Source organism: Lichenostomus cassidix, chromosome 21 (assembly GCF_008360975.1).
Source record: "Lichenostomus cassidix isolate B80296 chromosome 21, HeHo_3.0, whole genome shotgun sequence".
Taxonomy (NCBI): domain Eukaryota; kingdom Metazoa; phylum Chordata; class Aves; order Passeriformes; family Meliphagidae; genus Lichenostomus; species Lichenostomus cassidix.
This window is the reverse complement of record NC_139501.1, coordinates 4,042,173-4,065,141: the sequence shown is the minus strand read 5'-3', so window position 1 is coordinate 4,065,141 and position 22,969 is coordinate 4,042,173. Positions and strand designations below refer to the sequence as shown.

At 40.8% G+C, this 22,969-nt stretch overlaps 1 protein-coding gene across 8 annotated transcripts; it reads right to left on the bottom strand.

The window, feature by feature from the left end:
- Positions 1 to 1,734: 1,734 nt before the first annotated feature.
- On the bottom strand, positions 1,735 to 22,854 carry PER3 (period circadian regulator 3). Of its 8 annotated transcripts, none has more exons than XM_085080145.1 (21): positions 22,311 to 22,854; positions 21,063 to 21,214; positions 20,377 to 20,492; positions 19,323 to 19,524; positions 18,342 to 18,390; positions 17,611 to 17,753; positions 17,174 to 17,252; positions 16,484 to 16,590; positions 16,099 to 16,255; positions 15,025 to 15,130; positions 14,521 to 14,646; positions 13,863 to 13,989; positions 13,435 to 13,579; positions 12,703 to 12,830; positions 12,050 to 12,253; positions 11,190 to 11,441; positions 9,926 to 10,662; positions 8,674 to 8,839; positions 7,942 to 8,122; positions 7,180 to 7,330; positions 1,735 to 5,650 (listed from the first exon to the last, which is right to left on the bottom strand). In XM_085080145.1, the coding sequence occupies exons 1-21, from the start codon at positions 22,517 to 22,519 to the stop codon at positions 5,549 to 5,551; spliced, it is 3,639 nt and encodes a 1,212-aa protein (XP_084936271.1). In that variant the 5' UTR covers positions 22,520 to 22,854; the 3' UTR covers positions 1,735 to 5,548. The 8 variants fall into 8 exon arrangements, 7 of the variants coding, with proteins under 7 accessions (XP_084936271.1, XP_084936273.1, XP_084936272.1 ...); XM_085080147.1 differs by having other exon boundaries at positions 7,942 to 8,119; XM_085080146.1 differs by having other exon boundaries at positions 11,190 to 11,438.
- Positions 22,855 to 22,969: the final 115 nt, after the last annotated feature.

Sequence of the window (22,969 nt, the reverse complement as noted above, 5' to 3'; positions counted from 1 at the left end):
GACTGTGCTGTTTAAACAAAGTCTACAGGCTTGAAACAGCTTGTTCACTTCAGGTAAATGATAAAAGACAGATGGTGCCAGCTGTGACAGAGAAAAATGTCCTCAGAAGTCAGATCAGCAAGATGCACTGTGCAGCTATTTGAAATTTTCTGAACATTCATCCTTCTCTTACACAGTGGAGCAAGTCGGTGCCTCTCTGGAAATTACTCCTTTTCTGCTCCCTCATCAGCCAATAAAAACTTGCCAGAAAAGACTTTAAATTTATCTAAATGAATAACTAGCTAAGATAGACATACAGACAGGGAGAAGTGTAGAGCCTAAAAAGACTCGGGAAAAAACAAATATATTATTTTCAAAAATTGCAAGCATAAAGCCAAATAAATAAATAATTCAGAATGAATGATAATAGAAAAAATATCACAAGTATTAAAAAGTTCACTAGCTGGGGAAGTCAGCCAGCAGCACCCTGAGCCACCTGCACTGGTACCAGAGAGCAAACTGGAGCAGCAGCTGGGAGCAGAGCAGGCAGATCTCAGTCAGAGCTGGGGAGTAAGTGTGTAAAGAATATCCTGACAGGAGAGCATGTAATTAACATCCTGATGGAGATAGTGCTGCTGTGAAATAAACCTACTACAGAAAATACAGGCCCATTACTTCTGAGAATGGGATGATTAAGCACAACAGGTCCAATTCTTATTTCTAACCATCTGCCAAAAATGCAGCAGTACATCCTGCAGCTCACCTCTGACACCCACACAAAGGTGTGAGCTACAGCTTTTCAGCCGTGAGCCACAAGCTGAGCTGGCAGGAGGATGAGTGCTATTGACAAAGCAGGAACACAGATAGGCTGACAGTGCCTAGATCCTCTGAATAAAAAACTATAGAACCACCCTGGACTTTTTTCATTTCACAAGCCTATTCATTTATCTTCATTTTCTGGAATAGATAGATGATTTGACTCACATTTTTAAGAATCCTTAAAATAACCAACTAACCCTTTAACAACAACCAAAAAAAAAAAATCAATATATCTTCAGCAATGATATATCCAATGATACTTTCAAGATGCCTCTATTTCAAGGAACTGCATCACTTACCTTATAAGAAGCACTTTCAGTTACATACTCATCTAAGATTACTTCTTTCTTTTCCAATTTCACTATGATGCTACTATTGTTCTGTACCTTGTGCTCCCAGCAGTGATTTTGCCTCTTCTGCAGGCTTCTTTAAGCACTATCGATCACATCTCTCCCTGTTAAGTCCCTTAAAGCAGGAAAAGATGAACAAATTGTTCCTCTGCAATTAAAGAACCTTCTTGCTCTATGAAACATGCTCATGAATTAAACCTAGGAGTTTTTTCCTCTGTACTTCCTCTAGAACAAGACTTTTCTAACAAAGTCAACACAGACAGAAGCTTTAAATCTTGCATGCCAAATCCCAACAGTTTAGAAATCCAGATATAATATTTCACATTCAAAAATTACTTGCCCTTGTGGGATGCAGTTAGAAAAGAAAGAACATAACCTGGAGTGGGCAAGGTGAAGTGTGACTGAAAAAAACTACAAAACCCCTCAACAAAACAGCATAAATGGTCACTACATTTTCACTATATCCACAACCCTATGGACACTGTACCCCAGCCCTTGTATAATCAGAAAAATATATTGATTATTTCTTTAAAAGTCTATTTTATACACATTACCAAGAACAAAAGTAAACACACATTTGAAACAGTTATTTGCAGCATATTTTTCAGTTTTATTTATAAAATCAGATGCTCCTTTAAAGTGTACAGTTAAAATCACAACTGTAAATTCAACCACAGCTGAATATTATTTCAATAAAATAATCCTACCAACAGATGTAAAAATTCATTCACTTATGATTCAAAACTTGATTCAGCTGGAAGATAAACTTACCAATACATTACTCATTCAGCAAGTATTTACCACACTGTAAAAATACATGAAGGTCCCTTCTGTTCATAGCAATGCCATGAAAATATCTGCACATCAACTCATCTTTTAAAAACATAATTCTACATTTATGAATACAACAACAACAACAACAAAAAAAAATTGCCAGCGAAATCCTCCAAGGGTTTCCAAACTGCTGACACCCCCACAGGGGGTAGTAACTGCATCAGTGCTGTACCAGCATGTTTTCCCTCTGATCACCAAATAAGTGACCTTCCAAGCAGCTCCAAACTGTCTGCAACATTTTGCCAGGCAAAACAAAGCCACAGAAACAAAACAGCAGGTGCAAATCCGGCTGCAACACTTACTCCATTGGCCCTTCTGATCAGAACTGCGTCTTGCTGTGATCACTCCAGCACACTACAGGGACTGAAAGATTAGTACAAGCTGAAGAAAAAACTGCCAGCTCCTGAAAACGTATGGAAATGAGGTCAAAGGCTTGATAAGGCATTTCATAGCAAGATGAAGTTGTGGTTCTAGCAGGGTAAACAGTACCTTGGGAAAGTTTGGGGCTTTTTTATCCTAAGCCTGATTTTGCAGCCTAGACCATTTGATTTTTGGGCAAATAATTGTCTCATCATCACACAGGGCACTGATCCATCTCTTCATTCCTCTTATATTCTTTTCCCACAGCAAATTTTTTCCATAACCTGGGACTTGTGTAGTCCCAGACAAGGGATCCTGCACCTAAGATTTAGCCAGGATTACAGACTTGGAATTTAAACTCCTAGGCACATGAATTTTCATTATGTATGGTCAGAGGGTCTACAGTACTCACAGCAATTCAGAAACTGTTTGGTCTGGTTTTCTGTTGCTCGATGATCCTACTGGGCACAATTTCACATCAGTAGGAGGTACAAGAAGGGTTAGTATCTCCAAAAAAAGAAACACAGGTAACATTACCAGGTGTCTACATAAACATCAATCTTGATCACTTGTACCAAAGCCAGCATAGGATACAGCAAGTGAAGATTCCCAAATTTTACTCCTGAATTTGGAATGAACTGGGGGTATGCACCTGTGCAAGTCCTTTGTGTCTCTGCCTCTTTTTATACAACTGGGATAATAATATCATCTTTTTGACATGTTCACAGACCTAAGGCTGAAAAGCATTAATCAAGTGTTAGGTACATATTGCCATTCTCCTGAACTAAGTCTCACTGTTTCACAAGAGGGATGACATGTCTGCCTGCTAAGACATTGCAAATCAGCTCATTTTCATACCTGGGAAATAAACACTTTCAAACTCAGGAAATGAAAATAATGTACACAAAAGAGCTGACTTATCTCAACTTTCCTTCTGGCTTAGAGTTCCAAACTATTTTGAAGAAGATGGCTGTCCTTACCTGAAATATTCAATTTACTCTATTTCACTAAGTCTCAAAATGCATTGAAGCAATCATTTTAATTTAAGCACAGCCAAGTAGAATGGATTCTAGTGCATAAGTCTAATTTGACAGATAAGTTAATTAAGAAGCTTCCCAATCAAGAAAGAACCTATACACAAAGTATCTTATTACGTGATTTAGAGCAAATATTTTAGGCAGTGTGGTTATAAAGCAGAACATTGTATTTGGAAAATGCTGTAAAAAGACTAGAGAAGGTGTAAGATATTGCCCACATCCTCCTACTTGAATACATAACCTGCTACACATAAACACCTATTGAAGTCTCTTATTTTAGGAGGTGAAGTTTGAACACAAGTAGTACTGAGGATGTGTGGACCTCTGCTGATTTACAACACAGGAAAAAAACAAGTTCAAGCTGGAAAAACTGAAAGACAAAGAAATGCAGCTTAAGAATAAATAGAAACCAACAGATATTAACAGAGCAGACAAAAATACTGAAAAAATCCTAAAACCATAAAAAGAATGCTGCCTGAGTCAAATTAGCCTTGAAAACTCAAAATTCTGTAAAAATAACTTTCCTTAAAATAAACTTTAACAAGAAAGATTGTCACTGGATTGACTTTTACAAGTAAAGAAACCTTTAGATAAATACAGTTTTCCTTCAATGACCTGCAGATCATAGTATTTTTAACTTAACAACTGGAAGCTTACTAGTAATAGAAACTAGAGAAATTAAAATGTTTCCCACAGCAGCAAAAGAATTACACAGAACAAAAGGGTAAATAATGTGTTACATTCTGAAACTCTTTGCTGAGAAAGCTAACATGATTAATAACACCACAAGGAAAATCTGATTACATCCAGCTTTTGATAAACAGAGGGGAAATCAGACAAAATTTGCCAGGTTTTAGCCAAGCATGTCTTGTTTGAAGAGCACTTTGAGACATTCATGAGAATAAGTCTTTTTACATACTGAAAGTGGTTACCACTTTCTGAACCACTAACTCCTTTTTCATCCATGGTTTTCAACAGCCAGAGACTCCATTACAAAGAGGTTTAATCTTGTGGAGGAAGTCAACAGTGCTAAGAAATAATGAATATGTTGTTTGATGTTCAAGTTTGGCTCCACAATATGTAAGCTTTGAAAGCAGAAGAAATTAAATGAATTATTTTTGGTTTTGGCATCACCACAACAAAAATAAATCAGAAAAACTGCTTAAATAATTTCCTATTTGCTACGTCTGGATTGAGCTCCTCTAACCATTCAACAACAAAAACATTAAGATACAAACACACCTTCCCGAGAAGTAGCAACATAAAAGATTGCATTTAGCTACTTTAATAGATAACTACTTGCCTTGATAGAGAAAATTTTCCATGGGTCTGTTTTTAAAAAGCAGAACCTGTGAATTGATACTTTTGGGTTGGTCATTTTTTTTGATTGCTGTATGTAATTTCATCTCTGGTGGATTTGCAAACCAGTTATCCTCAATTAATTTATATATCCGTCTTGATAAACACAGCTTTAAAATCAAAAGCTGTAAAACAACGTGACTCCAAAACATGCATCGCAAAAAAATGGGGGAAAAAAATTGCTTCTTTTCACTTCAGTTTATTTTTTTCGATGGGCACAAGCTGGCAAAAGGCATTTGATGCAGAATAACCTGGCCAGTTTCAGCTGCTCTTTAAAAAGCCTATTGGATTCTCAAACCAGCTACAGCAATTTCAGAGCCCCAGAGTATTTGGATCTTTAGTTTAGACTTTAAAATATTGAACAAAAATGAAGATTACTCTGCTGTAGCTTGGTTTCAATACATCCACCTTATTTGGAGAGTAAACATGCTCTGATCAGTAGGTTCATCACCACAGGTTCTTAAACACTGCATCTTTCCAGACTTACTTGCCAACTTCAAAAAACCAAACACCCAAACCAAAAAAAAAATCTTTGTATTTTGCTCATCATTGAGCAGTTAAAGGTTACAAACATAACCCCTTCTGTGTCAAGTCTGTGAGGTCAGAAAGTGAAACAGCCTCCCACTGAAAGATTGTCTTCAGAGTCATGCCAGGAGTGGAGGGGTAATGGAGGAAGATGGAGTTTCAAGTGTCACTGCTCATGTTGGTAAGAGATGGCCACATGGATTCACTGCTGGTATGGAGCAAAGCCAGAGGGAAAGAGGATGGGAATTACACCAAGCAGTTGTACTGACACAGGTGCTGATGGCCTCAGCGTTGCAGGACTGGAGGTGGTTCTCCCTTGTTTTCCATGCTGTCATCAGCCACTGCAGCCTCACAACTTTCTTCCCTGCTGTCACATGTGACGCAGCCCTTCAAAAAGGAGCAAGAAATAGTAATTTAAATTCTTCTTTTTATGAGCAGATTTCAAAGGGTGAAGTCCTATTGACCAATATCTTGACCCTATCTTCCAGTGGGCTGAGATCTCTCTAAAAGATATCTTCTTTTCAGAAGCAGATACTTATGCCTGCAACTTACCTTTCTCAGAGATTAATTAATTTGTTTAGTGAAACATACAGTTCTACCTTTGAGATAAAAAGGCATGTGACTTTCTTGAATCTGAATACCTTATCATTCAGCTTTATAAGCAAGCTCCTTTTTGAAGATTTGGACTGCAGTGTGAAGAGCAACAATACTGACCAACATAAATAGCTGAAATGCCTGAGTGTATTGAGAAACCAGATTTTTCTTGTTCTTGAGATAAAGTATCCAAACAGAAGTCCTGTATTTCTTGCTACTGCCAGAAGCCTGGCTGTATTTGCAAAATCACAATCTGCCCAGGAAACACAACTTTCTGTTTAAGAACAGTTTCAGAACCTTAGAAAATATTGATATTTACATACCAATACATTTCTTAACATTTGAGATATAAACATTCAACAAAATTTTCTACAAGATCACTGGACATCCTTTTGCTATCTGAATCAAACACAGTGTCCTAACCACAACAGGACACATGATTTTTATCAGTGAGATATTAGAAAAACAAAGACTAATTTTCTAGTTTTTTTCCATAGCCAAGGACATACATGTCTTAGCTTTTCTTCTCTGAGAATAAACACCACATCTCAGAATACCACATTTGACAATCCCAGCCCAGCATACAGTGCCAAAACAGACATGAGATTTTTCTGCTGCACAAGTACATGAACACAGCCTTAAACTTTTCTGTACAACTCAACATTGAAGCTCTAGGTCTTTGTGGGACTAGAACTGCCTTGCTCTTCTCCATGGGAGCACTTTAAACTGATTAGGACATTCTCTAACACACACTAACACAAATTAGAAACAGTTCAGCAGAGTGCCCAAGAGTCATACCAGCTAAAATAATCAAGTACAAGATTGAACGAATGAATACACCTACAAAAAAAGGCTATTTTTGTGTTTATAACAAAACACCTGACCTTTCTCTGTAATTGAGCATTTTTCAGCTTGCTGAACACACTTGCTCTGATCTTCACTGATATCCCAGTGTTATATGCTATTCAATTTTAGCAACAATTTTGTAAGAAAAAGAGCAAAAGATTTAATGTCAACTGAAAAAACAACTCTAGATGTCTTACATAAGATCATGACACTATTCCCATTCATCCAACACTGTGACTGAAGGAACTTTACTACCAGTGGTTCCTGAAGGAACTTTACTACGAGTGATTCCTATAGAGAATTGGTATATCTTGCAAAAAAACCCCAAAGAACAATACAATGGCAAGACCTGTATGTCGGCATTTCTTTTCTGGCTAGTGTGATTGAGCTCATATCCTGCTTATACTGACATCCATAACCCAGCCCTGTAAGATGGTCCTGGTTAGAAATGGAATGAATCCTTTCCCACTGCTCACCTGGGTGCTGATTTGCAGGGGGACAGTCTGGGTCCGGATCCACGTGTGCACCTCTGCCAGCTCCTTCTTCTGCCCATCTGTAAACCAAGGCTGCTGCTTCTGCATGACTGCCAGCTTCTCCAGATCCTGCTTGAGAACTTCCTCTTTGATTCTGCAGGTGAGAGACAACTGTGAGCACAGCTGTACCACACAAAGCAAGGCAGGCACTGACACTGTCACAGTCTCTTCACCAAAATCCATGGCTGAACAGCACCAGCTGTTTAAAGAGAACTGTACTTTGTACCTTATTTGCTTTGCAAGGCTGCTTTCAACACTGGGCTAACAGTCAGGGGTTTGTTTGATGTTGGTTTTGTTGAGAGTTTTTGGTTTTTTGTGTGGGGTTTTTTTTCTTTTATGTCCTTCTGTGGTGCTTTTTTTTAATGTGGAATTAAATTGCAAATTATATATAAGCTAATTGCAAGCAACTTGCAAATAACCTGTACTTTTACCCCTTTTTGCATTCCAAGTAGAGGACCATAGCCAATCCCATTAATACATCAGCAAAAAAGGTTACATGTTACCTTATTTTAACTGATGGGGGGAATGGGAAAAAAAAAAAAAGAGACAAAAGTAAGTAAATAACCAGGTCTAAACTGCAGAGAAGTAAACTAATACACCTTGACGTTTCATTGGTATGTGTGCTGTTTCCACTCTCACACTTTAATCCTAGAGTTCCATGCACAATTCCAAACTACATGTCAGAAATTGTTGATGTTTTCCAACCTGTTTGGCATTTGGTAATTCATTAGAACTCGCTCAGGTGTGTGATCCATCATCACCCAGGCTGACTCATGTTTCGATTTATAAGCTGTCCCTTTTTCTTCTGCTTCCTGATTCTTCTCTTCTTTGGAAGTTTCAGAAGAATAATTACTGGCAAAATACTTGCTGCTTTTCCCACTACCTGCTGAGAATGACCATGAAAAAAAAAAAAAGCAGATGCCTGGAAAATCCCAGTAATTCAGCACAAAAAGTAAAACACCACCAGTGTATTCTTGCAAGTTAGTTCTGTAATAAAAACACAGGTATTCCCAGATGATTGCTCCAGCAATTATTACCTATTGGAAATTCAAAGATAAAGTGCATTCTCTTAAGTTATTCAAGATCTCCAAAGCTCTATTCACTTCTCTCAAAATTAATTGGCTCAACTTCTCTGCTTCTGAGAGGTCTTGCTCTAGGCAGATTTACCTTTAGTCAAGTAAGATCTAATGCAGAGAAAAGTGATAACAGGCAAAATAAAAGAGTGACCTCCAGGTTAAAGGAATAGCTTCTTAGACTCACAGTTCCAACTACAGTGACCAAAAAAAAAACCTGTCTTCAAACACTGAAAGCTGGTGAAAAGTAGAGGCCATGGACCCTCTTACATGGATTTCTCATCCCCATTACAGTATCTTTCTATTAATTACATGTTAGCAAGCCATCTAGCACCAAATACCTAAATATCTTGGACTTCCCTACCTGTGCCATGGCCAGAAGTCTCGTTGAAGCTAGAGCCTAAAGAACCAGATAAAGCTGATCCACTGCCTGATGCTGCTGAACCTGAACCCAACTGTGAGTCCTCGTACAACGAGCGGTCAGGAAATTCAAGAGCAGCACTGTTACCACTATCTTCTGGATCATTATCCTGGAGACAAAAAGCAGATCCAACACATCCACAGAAGTTACATTTAAGTATGCAAAAGGAAATTCATGCAGTTACCGCATTTGTCACACGTTGACCAAGTTCTCATATCAATTCAACAGGTTTGAAGTTTTCTAGCTCTGAAAATGAGTGGCAGTTTAGAACTCAGGCTAACACTCTTCATGGGTGAAAATCAACAAGCATCTGAACTATAGTTTACTGGTTTCTGTTGTAGATCCTTCCCCACTTTGTCAGGATATTGTACTATTGCATAAAGTTATCATTTTCTGCTGATAAGAGGGGAGGAGTCAGTTCCCTTCATGTCCTGTTAGATGGCATGAAGCAGCCATACACATCAAGCAAAGGTGCACGACAGGGAAAATGAGAGCGTCTTCCCCTGATTCACTATGCGAAGCAACTGCTTCAGCAGCTCCAGGTACACCAGCTCCCCTTTCAGGACCCTACCCTGCAGTTTCAGCTGATCCAGCCTTTCCAGCCCAATCTGGATTCAGGAGGCAACATTTTTTTCCTTGCCTGCAGAGCTCAGATTCCTGCCTCTGAGTTTACCGCGGAAGTTGGAGAGGCCTTTTCTATGCCCATGTATGGAAACCGACCCACACGGATCCCTGTTCTTCTTTCATTAGCTGCATCCCTGGGAGACAGAGGGAGTAATTAGAAAAGTATCTTCCCTTTGTTTTGGTTCTCCACAGAGACTGTGGGACTGGGTGAAAAAGGATGCAAATTGCGCAGCACTAACCAAGTTCCACATGCATAAAAGCCCCAAACCCCAAATTCTAGCTGACAGTCCCATTGAAGAGGCTGCTGCCAAAATGCTGAGCAGAAGCAGCTTGTGGCAGCCTAGATCTCACATTTCTGTCATTTACTACGTGCCAACACTGTACTGGTAGAAGTTCCCATAAGCACAAGTATAAACTGCTTTTTCCAACTCCTGTGCTATTGGTGACCTGCAGCCTACATAGCACAGCCAACAGAAAAAGCAGCTAACAAAATCTGTGTCCCTGACACACAGATCATCACCACTGGTTTTTGTGACAGGACATTCTGAAAGTCAGTTTCTTTGTTACTTACGCATTTATCTTCTGCATGTGGCTTAACATCAGCACTACTGGAAAGCTCCATAGGTTTTGGCAGCTCTTCTTGAAGCAAATTCAGCTGAAGTGGGGAGCTGCTCCGTGAGCTGCTCAGCAGTAGGGCCTGGTCACACTGGCCCTCTTGCTGGTCCTCCACAGATGGGTGAGGAGAGGCTGGAAAGGGCTGATCCACAGAGTGTGGTACTACTGGTGATGAAGCACAAGGAGCAGGGGCTGGAGGTAGTGTGGTGCACAGATATGAAGAGGGGGGATAAACACACTGAGGGCTAGGGAGAAAGGCATGTTGAGGAATCTGAGCATACATGGGGAAACCCTGAAAAAACACAGCCATAAATGTGCCTATGTTTGGGGGATAAAAGACTGGGTATGACTGTGGTCCACAGCATGGCTGTGATGAGGACATGGACTGAGGTTGTAATGAACGAAGAGCAAGCTCCTCTCCTCCAGAAGAGGCTGGAAAAGTAGACACTGGATTCGAATGGACAGGAAATCCCACAGGAGGATGCACATTCAGACTGGAGGAGCTCAGACAGGACACTTCTGAGGGAGAGAACAACTGTTTTTGATTTGCTCTCTTCTCACATGGAAGACTATTTCTATTTTTACTAGTAGAGTGGCTATCTGAGCACTGTCTCTGAGGTTTCTGGCGCTTGAATTTTCCATGTTTTCCTTTTTTACAGCTAGCTGGGCTGATCTGCTTTGAAGGGGAATCTCCTAAGGAGAAAGAAAAATAAACATATTCACTGAAATGACAGACCTAGGGGGGAAAAAAAGCAAAAAAAAAAAGCAAAAAAAAGAGAAAAATGCCTAGATAAATGAGTGTGGCTTATTCAGAGAGCTGACTTTCCTCTGGATAATTCTTCCATAAACCAGTGATGGATTTGCTGACATATCTACAATGTTTTCCTTCATGTCATCAATTTTCTTATCGATCACTTTGCCTTATTCCAATCAGATCTGGTACATTCTTTCAAGGGGAGGCAACAAACTACCTGGGATTTGCAGGGTTTATTGCAATAACTAACTATCTGCTCTGTGGAAAGTCTAAGACAGCAAGATCCAAGCTGGAGCAGACCTTCTGTGTGGGCAGTGCTGCTGCCAAATCTTGGCAATGCAAAGGAAGCATTCTGTTTGCAGCCACACTAAGACACTAAATTATACAAAGGAGAATCAGATTCCATGGCTAGGTTGTTTTTTGTAACTCATCTAACAAGTCTTTATTTCTCAAAGCTGCTGCCTACCTTGGCCACAGGAATGTCTGTTGTTGCTTCTGCTTCCTTGTTGAAGGTAAGTCCTAAACGGAGAGAGCAAGACCCTCTGTCGGAACTTGTCAACATAGTTCTGCTCCTCCTTTTGAGTGTGGGCTGACAGCGTCTCTTTTGTTAGCCCAACTGGCTTCAAGTCCTCAGGCAGCACTGCAAGACTCTGAGCATTCACAGGAGGCAGCTCAATTTGTTCACTTCCAACAGCAGCATCCTCCATTGTAGTCACTTCTTTGAAGAGGGAAGAAAACAAATCACTCTTTGCTCTGCCCTTCTGCTGTCAACTCCCACAACACCCAGAGCTTTACACATAAAACAACCTCATCTGAACTACTGAGCAGAGGCGGGGGAAAAACACCCTTTACACTCAAATATAGTTACACTAACATCAACTGAGCAAATTACTTTGCATGGCCTGGAAAACTTCAAATTCGCTTTGAAGTTAGAGGCACTTCTTCATATTTTCCTAGTACAATAGCAGCTACATACTTGGTTTTTTTGCTTCTTCCTGCATTAAAATGAAGTAATATTGGCCTGGTAGCAATTTTGATTTTAATCCTCAGTGGCCAAAAGCACATTGCTGTGTTTGAGGTATATGCAGTGAAGTTCAAGGGGGATGGAGAGAGTGCAGTCTGTTAAAACTATTTTACTAAAATACTCTAAAAACTTTCAGGGTCAAGTTTTTCTTCACAGCACCCTGAGTAGCACCTTAATATTTCAGAATTGACATTCATTGAGGACGTATCTTAAATGGATAAAACTTTCTCACCGTGTTCTTCAGGCTGGAAACATTGTGTAAATTGAAACATCAGTCAGTGTTTTGCGAGTGTGAACAGTACCTGATTCAGGGTGTGGGACATGCACTATAGTGCTGCTGTAGCTGCACTGGCTGGTGACAGACATGACACTTGGAGCCTTGTTGGACAGGGTCAGGTCTGCCAGAGGAGCTCCCACCATGCCTGAAGTTGTCTGGTCTTTCAGCGTCTCTTCCAGACCAGCAGATATTGGCGTGTGGGACTCAACTGCTGACAGCATAGCAGTATCTATTGGCAAATGACAAAGTTTCTACATGGAATTCCATTCTAAGCACTATGCTCCCAATTCATCAAGTCTCATTGGTTCAGAAATAACTAGTAACTATGCAGGCCATTAAATAAGACAGTCTTTTATATTAGAAAAACATTTACATGCCAGTGCAATGCCAGCACATACTAAATGTGGCATAAAATGAGAGAGCAACAGAAGGATCAGTTAACAACAACAAGCAATAGTTCTTTTGATGCATTCTATGTTCAAAGACTTAACATTTTAGCTTATGTTTAATTGGGAGATCTAGGCAAGGTAAGCAAGTATTTACTAAATGTCTACTAAAATATTGTTAGCAACACAACACTTTAAAAAGTGGACAAACCTTGGAACACACAACAGTGACACATTAAAAAAAAATCAGTTTTTGTGGTTCTAACATGATTGTCAGTACACTTTGTGTTACCTTCCAATGCCCTGACTTCCTGCTGATTTTGCTGGACTTGTTTGTCATCTTCTGAAGATGACGATGATGTATTTGCAGAAGATTTACATTTCCTTTTCAATGCTGGAATACTGCAGCTCTCTAGATATCTGAAATGAAAGCATATCACAGGAAGCTCTCTCTACTTTGTGGGGGTTTTTTTCTCCATTTGGAGATACAAACATTTGAACAATCCAAACTGGAGATCCAGAGGTTGTTAACTAGCATTTTAAATTCACTGCAGGAAGTTCTGGACACGTATCTGCTTTCCAAGGAGTATTTTAAATAAAATCTATCACTCTTTGAGGGGGGGAAAAAAAAAGAAAAAAGAAAAAAGATTACATTATCCACTGGGTTAAAAAATACTGACATATTATAAATTATATCAATTTTCTGTTTTATATGAGGTTCTCAGAGTGCTTAATGAGAAGACACTGCCATAATATGACCATCAAAATTCACTTAAATTCCTATCGCACCAACAGCAAACATCAATAAATAGTTGCAAACAGAATCTTAGGTCCTAAATTCTTCATTACTATGTAATTCAGATTGGGCAAACCATCTCAATACTCAGAGAGGCAGAAAACTTTACAAACAATCCTAGCTTTAGCTCACAACTCAAACCCCAGACAGTTTAAGGCCAATGCAAACTGCTTGGATAATTTCCATCAATTAAACTGGCATTACTAAAATTGATTAATAGTTTATTACCTGATGATACTATCAACACAATTGATCTGCTGATAGGAAGGAACATGTGGAGCTTTCTTTGGATCATCATAAAATGTGTTGCCTGGTTCTTCTGTGCTATCACCTCTCAGTGTCTGAAGGAAACAGGAAGCAGTGTGCCTCTTCCCTGGAAGAGAGGAAACCTTTAAAGATTCCTCTCAAGGGCATCCAAACACTACCCTCACCAAGACACACACAGATAAATATACACACACATATATATATACACTGGAATCCTTATATATGATACAAGGACATACGGCCTATGACAGTTTTAAACAGAACAAACCTCTTCCCATGTTCAACCCATGTTAAAATGCTATCTAAAGTTCTTCAGCATAACACCAGGTGGCCACTCATGGGTACAGATCTAGAAGAGTTCATTTACCCATGTAACTACATTAACTTACCTCCCAGCACTTCTGAGCTCACAGCCTGTTCACTTCCATTCTGTGGCTTGCTCCTTGATGCAATGTACAGCTGCTGCCCCAAGTTCTTTATTCGGTTGACATCTGCACAAACTTGTTGCAATGTCATCTTGAGACACACAAAAAATGTGAAGTCAGAATAAAATGAGTACAAAGAGGTCACAGGAGCTGACTTGAGTTCTTGTATTCTTCAAATTGGAAAGGAGTGGACTGTCAGCCTAAGCCTGGTATCTATTGGTACTTGTAAATTTAATTAATCCAGTTATCATGGTTAATTTAAGTAAATTAACTGTGATAAAGCTCAATCAGCCACAGAATTTGAATGTTTTAATGCTGATGCCAAGCCTTGAGAGTGGGAATAAGCTGATGACTTACCCAGGAGCCTCACAAGGAAATTAGGTAATTGCAATGCTTGTTTAAGGACAGCACTGCTTCCACTCTCTTCTGTGGCAGTCAGCAAAATTAAGGGGAAAAACGAAATGCCAGCACTCTGTAATTGACTAATTTATCTTGAACATGGCTTTATTCTTCCCTCTTCAGTAAAATTCATGATGAGAAGTGCTATGTACACCGTAAGCATTTTCATTTTTACAGGTGTTTTTTCACTACTCTGCAGGTAGTGACACATTTACAGACTTACTGGTTCCTGTATTTCCTCTGCACAGTTCCCATTGGAATCACTGGAAGATGCTATGCTGATATAGTGCTCATAAGAGCCACTGCTTCCAAGGCTTCCATAACCACTGGAAACATTGCTGTGAACCGGCTGTATGAGAGGGAAAAAAAAATCATCCTCAGAGAGAACAAAATGAAGGAACCATTCTGTATTACTTTGTTATACAGAACTTCAAGTAAAGAAAAATCAAGTGAGAAGTCAGTATTTGTCTGGGCTTTACCACTTCCTTACAAAGAATTCTGTACCATGCTTCAAACTGTTTCAGGAAGCACATTTACCTTTCAACATATAGATTTGGCAAAAATGTCAACAAAATATTTTTAGTAATGAGCTGGGCCTGTGTCCATTTAGAACTCTAAGACCTTTTAGAAGACCATCCTCAAAACAGCCACCCAAGCAGACTCAAGTTTCTTTAGCCTCTCACTCAGGCAGCCAGCCAGTGTTCTGAAATTCTTTTGTCTTCTTTACCTGCAGAAGCAGTTTGTAAATTTGTCCTTGCAATTCTCTTATCTCTTTCTCCACACTGCTCGTTTCTTTACTCCTTGGAGCAAACACATCTTCATTCAGAGGGCTTCTGGAGAGAGCCAACAATATTTCACTATTTCATTTTCATGTGATGAGGAAAAGATAGCTACAAACAGTTAGAACCGATCCTTTATTTTATTATCATTAGTTTATTTTGACTGTTCTGCTGACTCAACACAAAGGAATGTCATCTGTCCCAACAGTGGCTCTGCTGGGGTAGTGGGGCAGTGCTATGAGAGCAGGGAAGCTCCAGGGAAGTCAGTGCACCAGCAGAGACACAAGGCTGACCAGCATCTACCCCTCTGTCTCCTTCACTCAGAAGACAAATTCATACCCCTTAAAATCTTGTACAAAAGATCACTTTGAAAAGTCAGAAGGCCAATCCCAAAAGCCATTTCCTATAAGAGAAACCAGGTAAGAAGAAGGCCACCAGTCATATTTTCAAGTATCTTGAAAACTAAGGAGAAACATCCTTAGTTTTGAATGTGCAAAAATTAACTTGCACATTCAATAATAACTGCATTTTTAGAACACATTACCTTGGTAAGTATTTAGGTTCTGCACCAAGTAAATATTCCAGAAGAAAACATGCCAGGTCAATTAACTGGAGTCTTTTGGTGAGTCAATTGGAGTCTTTTGGTGAGTCAACCACAAATTAATTTTAAGTAATTAGTAGTTAAAGTGATCTAATTTTATGTTGCTTTTTAGCTTTTACTCATCTAAAACTGGTACTTCGATTTAGACATGTCCATTGTCACAGTATTTGGATATTAACCATGTAAAAACCTGCTAAAATAAAAAGCTGGATTTGCCTTTTACTTGAAAGTAACTCACTTATTTTCATACTTAATAAACAAGACTAATGCTGCTCTGAAGGAATGGACTGAAGACAGACGCAAGGCAGTTGTCACATCTACAAGAGCAACATTATGTCTCTAGTTCAGTAGTTAGACTGTTTTGTTTTGCAGAATAATCAATGAAAAGCACTTTATTTGATCAATTCCACAGCTGACTTACGTCCGGACTTTGTGTCGGCCAATGATGAACACAACTTTCCTGCTCCAAGGATTCACAAAACTAGACCAGCTGGTGTCCAGTATGACATAATCTCCATTTTGAGTACAAAATCTGATAGGTAAATGTTCAAAAGGGGGTTGGCCAGCAAATTTCAATACTGAAAGGAAAACACAATCAAACAAGGTTTAGCTTACATTATGACACAGCACAAACACTAATGACTGGGGTTCTTAGAACTCTGAGATTGAATTTGCTTTGATCTCAAACTGACTGCATTAGTTAATTAGTTAATTTTTGTCTAGACTGCAGATCAGTCACATGTCAAGCAATATGATAAGGAAAGACTAGTAAAACCAACAGATATTCCTCTAAAAGCAGCTCTTACTTTTCCGGTGAATAGTGATCATCAAAGGACGATCTTCTGGGTGCAAATACATCAGTATGGATGTTCCAATTAAATCCTGAGGTAAGTAACCCAACAAAGGCACTGCTCTGAAACCCAAACACATTATCACAGATTATAATATAGTTTTGACTACTTACATCCTTAACCCTTTGCTTGCCCATGAAGTGCTCATGCATGACCTACAGTGGAATGAACTAACGCTACAGAACATTTCCCAACCCACCTCATAATCCTGCACTGTAATATAGACACATAAATACCCATGAAAAACATTTCTGTGCCTGGAGATCTAACAGATATTTGCAAGCAGTTTTGTGCTTATCTACACAAAAAGGAAAAAAAAAAGGGATCTTGAAGACAACAGGTCATAGACAAAATGTCAATAATTATGCTTGCTTTCTACTCTTGGTGCTGCCACAGCTCCCCATTGCCCTGGGTAAGCAAAACTGACAGCAGCTCTGTTTAACATGTGTTTTAAACCAACAAAGGAGATTACATCTATGGAGTGTGAGATGTTTTCCACAAGTGGACTAACACAAAACTGTTTTGTTTCATTAACTATTGCCAATTGTACAGTTCAACTACTTGGGTCTCCATCTGCATCACCAAATGATCTTCTTCTACCTCTCCATACATACCTCACAGGTCTTAAGAACTCAAATCTCTCACCTGTCATCTATGTCCAGAAAAACACATCCAGGGGTGTGTGTGGTGGTGAATATTCTTTTATCCATAGGAATTCGAGGAGCTAATAGAAAGAAAAAACACACTAAGACAGAAAACTTGGGCATTACTTTTGCTTATGATATTTACTGTCTCCTGAATTTTATAATTGTTCACTGCTTTCTGACTAGTAACTCATAGAAACATTACAGATTTTTAGGCACTACAGACTTCTCCCAAAAATAAAAATAACAAGGAGAGGTCAAATGCTTTGGGGCCTGGCAAAGGCAGCACAGATATTCTGGATTCACAGGCATGCACACACAAGCTGCAAGTTACACAGGTGAGACTACCCAAGCACAAGTTCTAAACAAAGGAAGACTTCCATTCAGTGCATTTTTCTATTGGATTGGAATTTTTTCCACTGAAGCTTCCTGACTTGCCTTCATATCCAGAGTGGATTTTCTCAGCCAAAGCTAAGCAGCAGGACTCTGCATCCACACGGACAGAGGTACACACGTGGACCAAGTACGGGGTGATTCGGAAGGGATAACAACGTGCTTCTTGTTCTTGATCTTTGCCACCCCTGAGGAAGAGCAAAAGGGATTAACACCCTGCTTTCAGGATTCACACACTGTGTGCCAGGGCTGAGAGCCCTACACAGAAAAGTTATGCTGAGCACACAAACCCAAATAAGATCTAAGTTCTAAGATCAGCCAGGTACTAGGCAACAAACAGCATCCATAGCAGTATCAAGTCAGGCTTCACAAGTCTCAGGCTTTACACTGGGACTCAGGTGACCTGAGTTTCTGTTAAGGCTTCTGTCCCAAACTCTCAAGCAAAATACTCTTTGCCTCCACTCTCAAACAGCAAAAAGAGAAGCAGCAATTTTTCACAACATCATTCTCCTGCATGACAGTACTGAAGGAAACTGATAGGTCCAAGAGGAAAGTGTATCCATGGTTTTCCTCCTGTACCTGTGCAAGTTTATGCATCACTCTGGGGAAAATACTCAAAATGTCCTACTGGACACTGACATTAAATACAGTAAGCCCATTTTGTAATGCAGTTTCATGATCTCAACACTGGTCAGCTGTAGCAATAGAACAGTTTCTGCCTGGTACTGCACCCCCTGTCAGCCTTCACAAAAATAAAACTATAATAATGTACTTACCTGATCCTGCAGAAAAAGGATTTCACCTGGGCATATTCATACGGAGACGCTAATAAGATGAACACATTGAAAGCAGAAGTTAATATCCTTAAAAAGGCCACACCTATCAGAGCTATTTTAAGCTCTGCATTCTCCAGACTTTCTGAGCATGACTGAGGTCTCACAACCTCCTCTTTACTAGCTACTGAATTGTCTGTTCAACAGTCTGCTCCCGCCTCAAATGTAATTTCTCCTCTCTAGTCCACTCACTCTTAAGAAAAATGGCTGACCTGAAACTAAATTCAGAGGAAATGCATATGACCTAAAAAAATTTTAAAAACCTTTCTCTAGTGCATCACAATGAAAAGGAAAGGTGCTATTTCCTGGCTTTATGAGTCAAGTATCAGAAACTATATACAGACAAGAAAACCACAACTCCACTGGGGTGCCATTGCTCTGCTGGGTAGGCACATTACTGGCACCCAAGTTGTGGAATCCCTGGCATTCACAACCTCCAGATGTCTCACATCCTTTGATACCAAGGACTTTGGACTTCTGAGATCTGATGCCAGAACAGCCTCATGTCTAGGTGGGCAAGAGACACAGCTTTCGCCTGAAAGCTATGTTTGAATTGCTCACAAGTAACACAGGATTCAAAAGTCACAGTTTAGACACATCCAGCACTAAATAGCAAATCAGCTTAAAACTTGGGTTTGATGAGCTATGTTCACAGCAGGCAGCAAAAAGCAAAAAGCAGCAGTATGTGCAGTGAATAAGATAGTACACGAAAAAATGAAGTATCTGCCTTTTATTTACCCCAAGTAAAAGTCAAGTCTTTAGGAGACTAGGCAGGACTAGTCCCACAGCCACTCCAGTTTTCAAAGGGAAAGGAACAAATGATGCTGATATTGCTGGCAGAAGCATTTAAAATGAACTACTATATTCTCATTCTGCAATGACAGAAAGACACACAGAGCACTTAAGTGCATTGCCAAGTCCCACCTGTTTGACTTTCCATGTTCCAAAGGGGCAGGTGAGACTGATCAGTGTGTGTGTAGAACACACTCACATCCTGAGGGACAAGCAACTCCACAAACCGGGAAGAGTCCAACACTTTCTTCTTACAGTTCAGAATAGATGCTGCCTGCTCAGAAATATGCATTATGCGTCCAGACAGCAAAGAAAATATAGCCACAAATGTGTCCTGGAAAACAAACATTAAAGACCATCATCACCTGAAACATGGTAGTGATAATACAAAGGGAAAAAGCAAAACAACCCCAAACCAAACCAACCAACCCCAAACCACCACACACTGCAACCTCAGGGTGAGGTTTAAAAATCTGTTAGGTAGTGTGTGATCCACATTCTGCAGTGCTACAGCAGTGTATTCAAGATTCACAAATGCTAGTAAGACTGTATTAGTCTTTTTGAAACAGATTGATGTTTGCCTTTGCTCAGAATGACTGGTTATCATTCCACACACTCCTCCACAAATTTCAGAGGATTCATCACAATTCCACACACAAAAACATTCTGAGAGTGTTTCAGTATTTTTTGTATGTTTTCAAGCATTTGCAATATTTTTGATATAGTATCCAACAGTACTGAATTTCAAGAAACACTCTTTTCTTTAAAGCAGAGCCAGAAAGCATGACATATATTGCAAAACCAGAAAAAAATTAAATGCAGAGTACAAATAGAAACCAAAAGTCCCTCACAACTATGGATCTGACTGGTTTTAACAACTTTCTGCTGTCTCAAGAGATTACTCTGCAGTAAAAGAATTCTCAAAGAGTTATTTGTTGCTTCTGGCCAAAACAAACTAAAAAAGAAAAAAAAAAAGAAGAAAAATTAGTATTTCTTCACTCACTATTGTTGGGTACTCTGACAGAGCACAGATAAGAAGCAGTATTGACTTATCTTTAAAAACTTGAAGGTCTGTCTGGCTAAAACTTAAAGGCCTCTCAATTTTACACATTCTATTTCCACACAACGTTAGGAGACTAAATTTAGTGAAATCGAATGAACTCCTTGAGTGTGCCTGAATTCTTACAGTGTTTTTTGGAGTGTGCTCAGATGCAACTGCCACCAACTCTTCTATGCTGTATGTCACCACATCTGTCTGAAACACTCTTCGGTCATTCAGAGCCTGGAAAAAGTCATTGTTTGCTAATTGGAAAAAAAAAACAAAACAGAAAAAGCAAAACAAACACAAGGAAGTCAGTAAGGTGACTACTTTAAAGTATTTCTTACAGCCCTTGTACTTTTGTCATCTTTTTGGTGAAGTCCAAGGTGAGATGAGGAAGGTCTGTGTAGTGACAAAGGGAAAAGGAATACTGATTATACTACTGGAGTAACCTCATTTTGTTACAGAAAACAATCATGAGGAAGTAGTACAACTTTAGCTACTTAGTTCTGTTGGAAAACACAAACTATCCAATAATTTTTCAATGTGAGATGGGAATACTGTTTTCTCAACGTATATAGAAAGTTACTATTAGGCACCTCTGAGCTATGGGACTCTGAAGAAAAGCAAAGCAATGGTGGGGGGGATCTCAATCAAAAAGATAGCATGATTGTTTAACAAAAAAAACAGCAACAAAACCACAGTGCCTCAGAAACTCAACTCTTCACAACTCTTCCAGATAACTGGAATGCATTTTTTTTAAAATGCTATTTGTTGCCAGACACATCTATTCAAGCCATGCTGCTGTTCTTCCAGATTTTCTCCACACGTACCTTGCACCTGCTGGACACACTGCAAGGCATAGTTGAGAGCACTGATGGTACTGGGCTTGTTGGAACTCCTTTTCTCTTCAGGCAAACACCTTTTCATTTCTTGGATCATCATCATCATATCTCTGTGGGACTGGCTCCAATTCAATTGCTCACTGTAGAACACAAGTTAAACTTTACCAGAGAATTCCGGTATAGGAGATTGTTCTTCCATCACCCAATTTAAATTATTTCCTCAATTAACATTTTATGGGAATGGCTGCAGAGTCATGCAATATCCAGAAACGTCCCAATGCGCATTCACTAAATTTCCTGTTGTATCTTTGTCCCTTCTCTGCTATTTCAGCTTTTCTCCTCTACCTTCCTCCTTTCCAACTCCAATGTCATGGATTGGAAAGTCACATCAAAACCACTCTGCTTGCTAAGATGCTTAGCAACTAAAAATACACTGATGTTTACTCTAGACTTTCTAAATATCATGGGTATTAAAATCATTAATAGATGCTGATTCTTATCTGTGTAAGTTTTTCTAGCCTTGAAGGCTGCACCTGATTATAAGCATCTCATGGAACCATGAGGTCCTCAAAATACACCTGATGCAAAGATTTCATTCTACTCATGACTTCAGAGTCTTCAACACACTTTTCATCTGTTGACTTCAAAAGCTGCAGAATATTTAACAGGTAAAGTCTCCCTCTTCCTACATTTGCTTATTTCACTGACCAAAAAACAAGCAGTCAATATCCTCAAATCACGAATTCTAATATTATAGATATGAACAGTAAGTTTTGTCCATTTGACATCGTCGTTAGCATCATACTCTTACTATATCAACCATTACATAAGTGCAAGTATTGCGTGGTAACTTTACATGCCTGTTCAACTCTGCATACATTATAGCTCTTGAACTGTGTTTTCAATCAAAAAATAAAATAAATTCCCACCTCACTGAATTTCTGAACTTTCACCAAAAAAAATTATTTCAGTAATTTCTGCTGTGGTACTCCTAAAGAGTCTTTAGCTGAAGTACAGCTATAAGCTACCCAAGGGTCACTGACGTTGGCGGCTCAGCCGCGCTCAGAGTGAGGCAGAGCTTACCGGAGCCGCGAGCAGCTCCGCGCTCCGCTCACCTGCACACGGCGCGGCCCGTGACCCGCAGGGTCCCGCAGTGACAGCACCGAGCAGCAGGTCCCGCTCCCCGCCCGGCCCCGCCACAGCCCCGCCGAGCAGATCCCCGCGCTGCCCCGGTACCTGTTGGCTTTGCCGGCGGCCGAGCCGCCGCTGGACTCGGGGCTGTGCAGCTCGGTCCCGCCGGAGCTGCTCACCGCGCACGCCGCGCACCGAGAGCCCGCAGCCCCCGCGGGCGCCGCCGCCGCCTCCCGCCCGGCCCCGGCCCAGGCAGCCGCGGCCGGGCCCGCGCTGTGCTCCGCGCTGCCGCCTCGGCGCTCGCCCGCGTCCATCGCGGATCCGCTGAGCGCCACGGCGCGGGGTGCATCGGCTGCCGCGGCCCCTCGGCACGGCCGGACCCTCGGCCTGCGGAACGGGCGCCGGCGCTGCGGGGAGAGCACGCGCCGCCTCACGGGACGGTGGGAGGAGCGGCGCCCCCCCTCTCCGCCGAGCCGAGCGGTCACCGGGGCCGGTTCCGCGCTCCCGCGCCCCTCCCCGGCGCGCGGCCCCTCAGCTCGCAGCCGCCAGCGCGGACGCCTCGCAAAAGGCCCCGGCGGCCTCCGCTTCGCCTTCCCGCCCCTCCGAGGCCGCGCCTTTCCCGCCGACCCCGGGCTGTCCCCGCTCCGGGCCGGGAGCGCCCTGAGGGGCCGCGCCCCCGCCCCGCGCCGTTACGTAACGCGGCGCACGCGGCGGCCCCGCTCCCACACACCCGCGCCACGTGCGCCGCGCCCCGCTGACAGAGG

Bases quoted from the DNA above. Each gene is read 5' to 3' on its own strand.
- PER3 (XM_085080145.1), bottom strand. From the start codon at position 22,519: ATGGACGCGGGCGAGCGCCGAGGCGGCAGCGCGGAGCACAGCGCGGGC. The intron at 11,442-12,049 runs GTACTGTTCACA...CCCTCTTCAAAG, and splicing joins TGTCCCACACCCTGAATCAG to AAGTGACTACAATGGAGGAT. The intron at 8,123-8,673 runs GTAGGGAAGTCC...GGTCATTCTCAG, and splicing joins GACTTCTGGCCATGGCACAG to CAGGTAGTGGGAAAAGCAGC.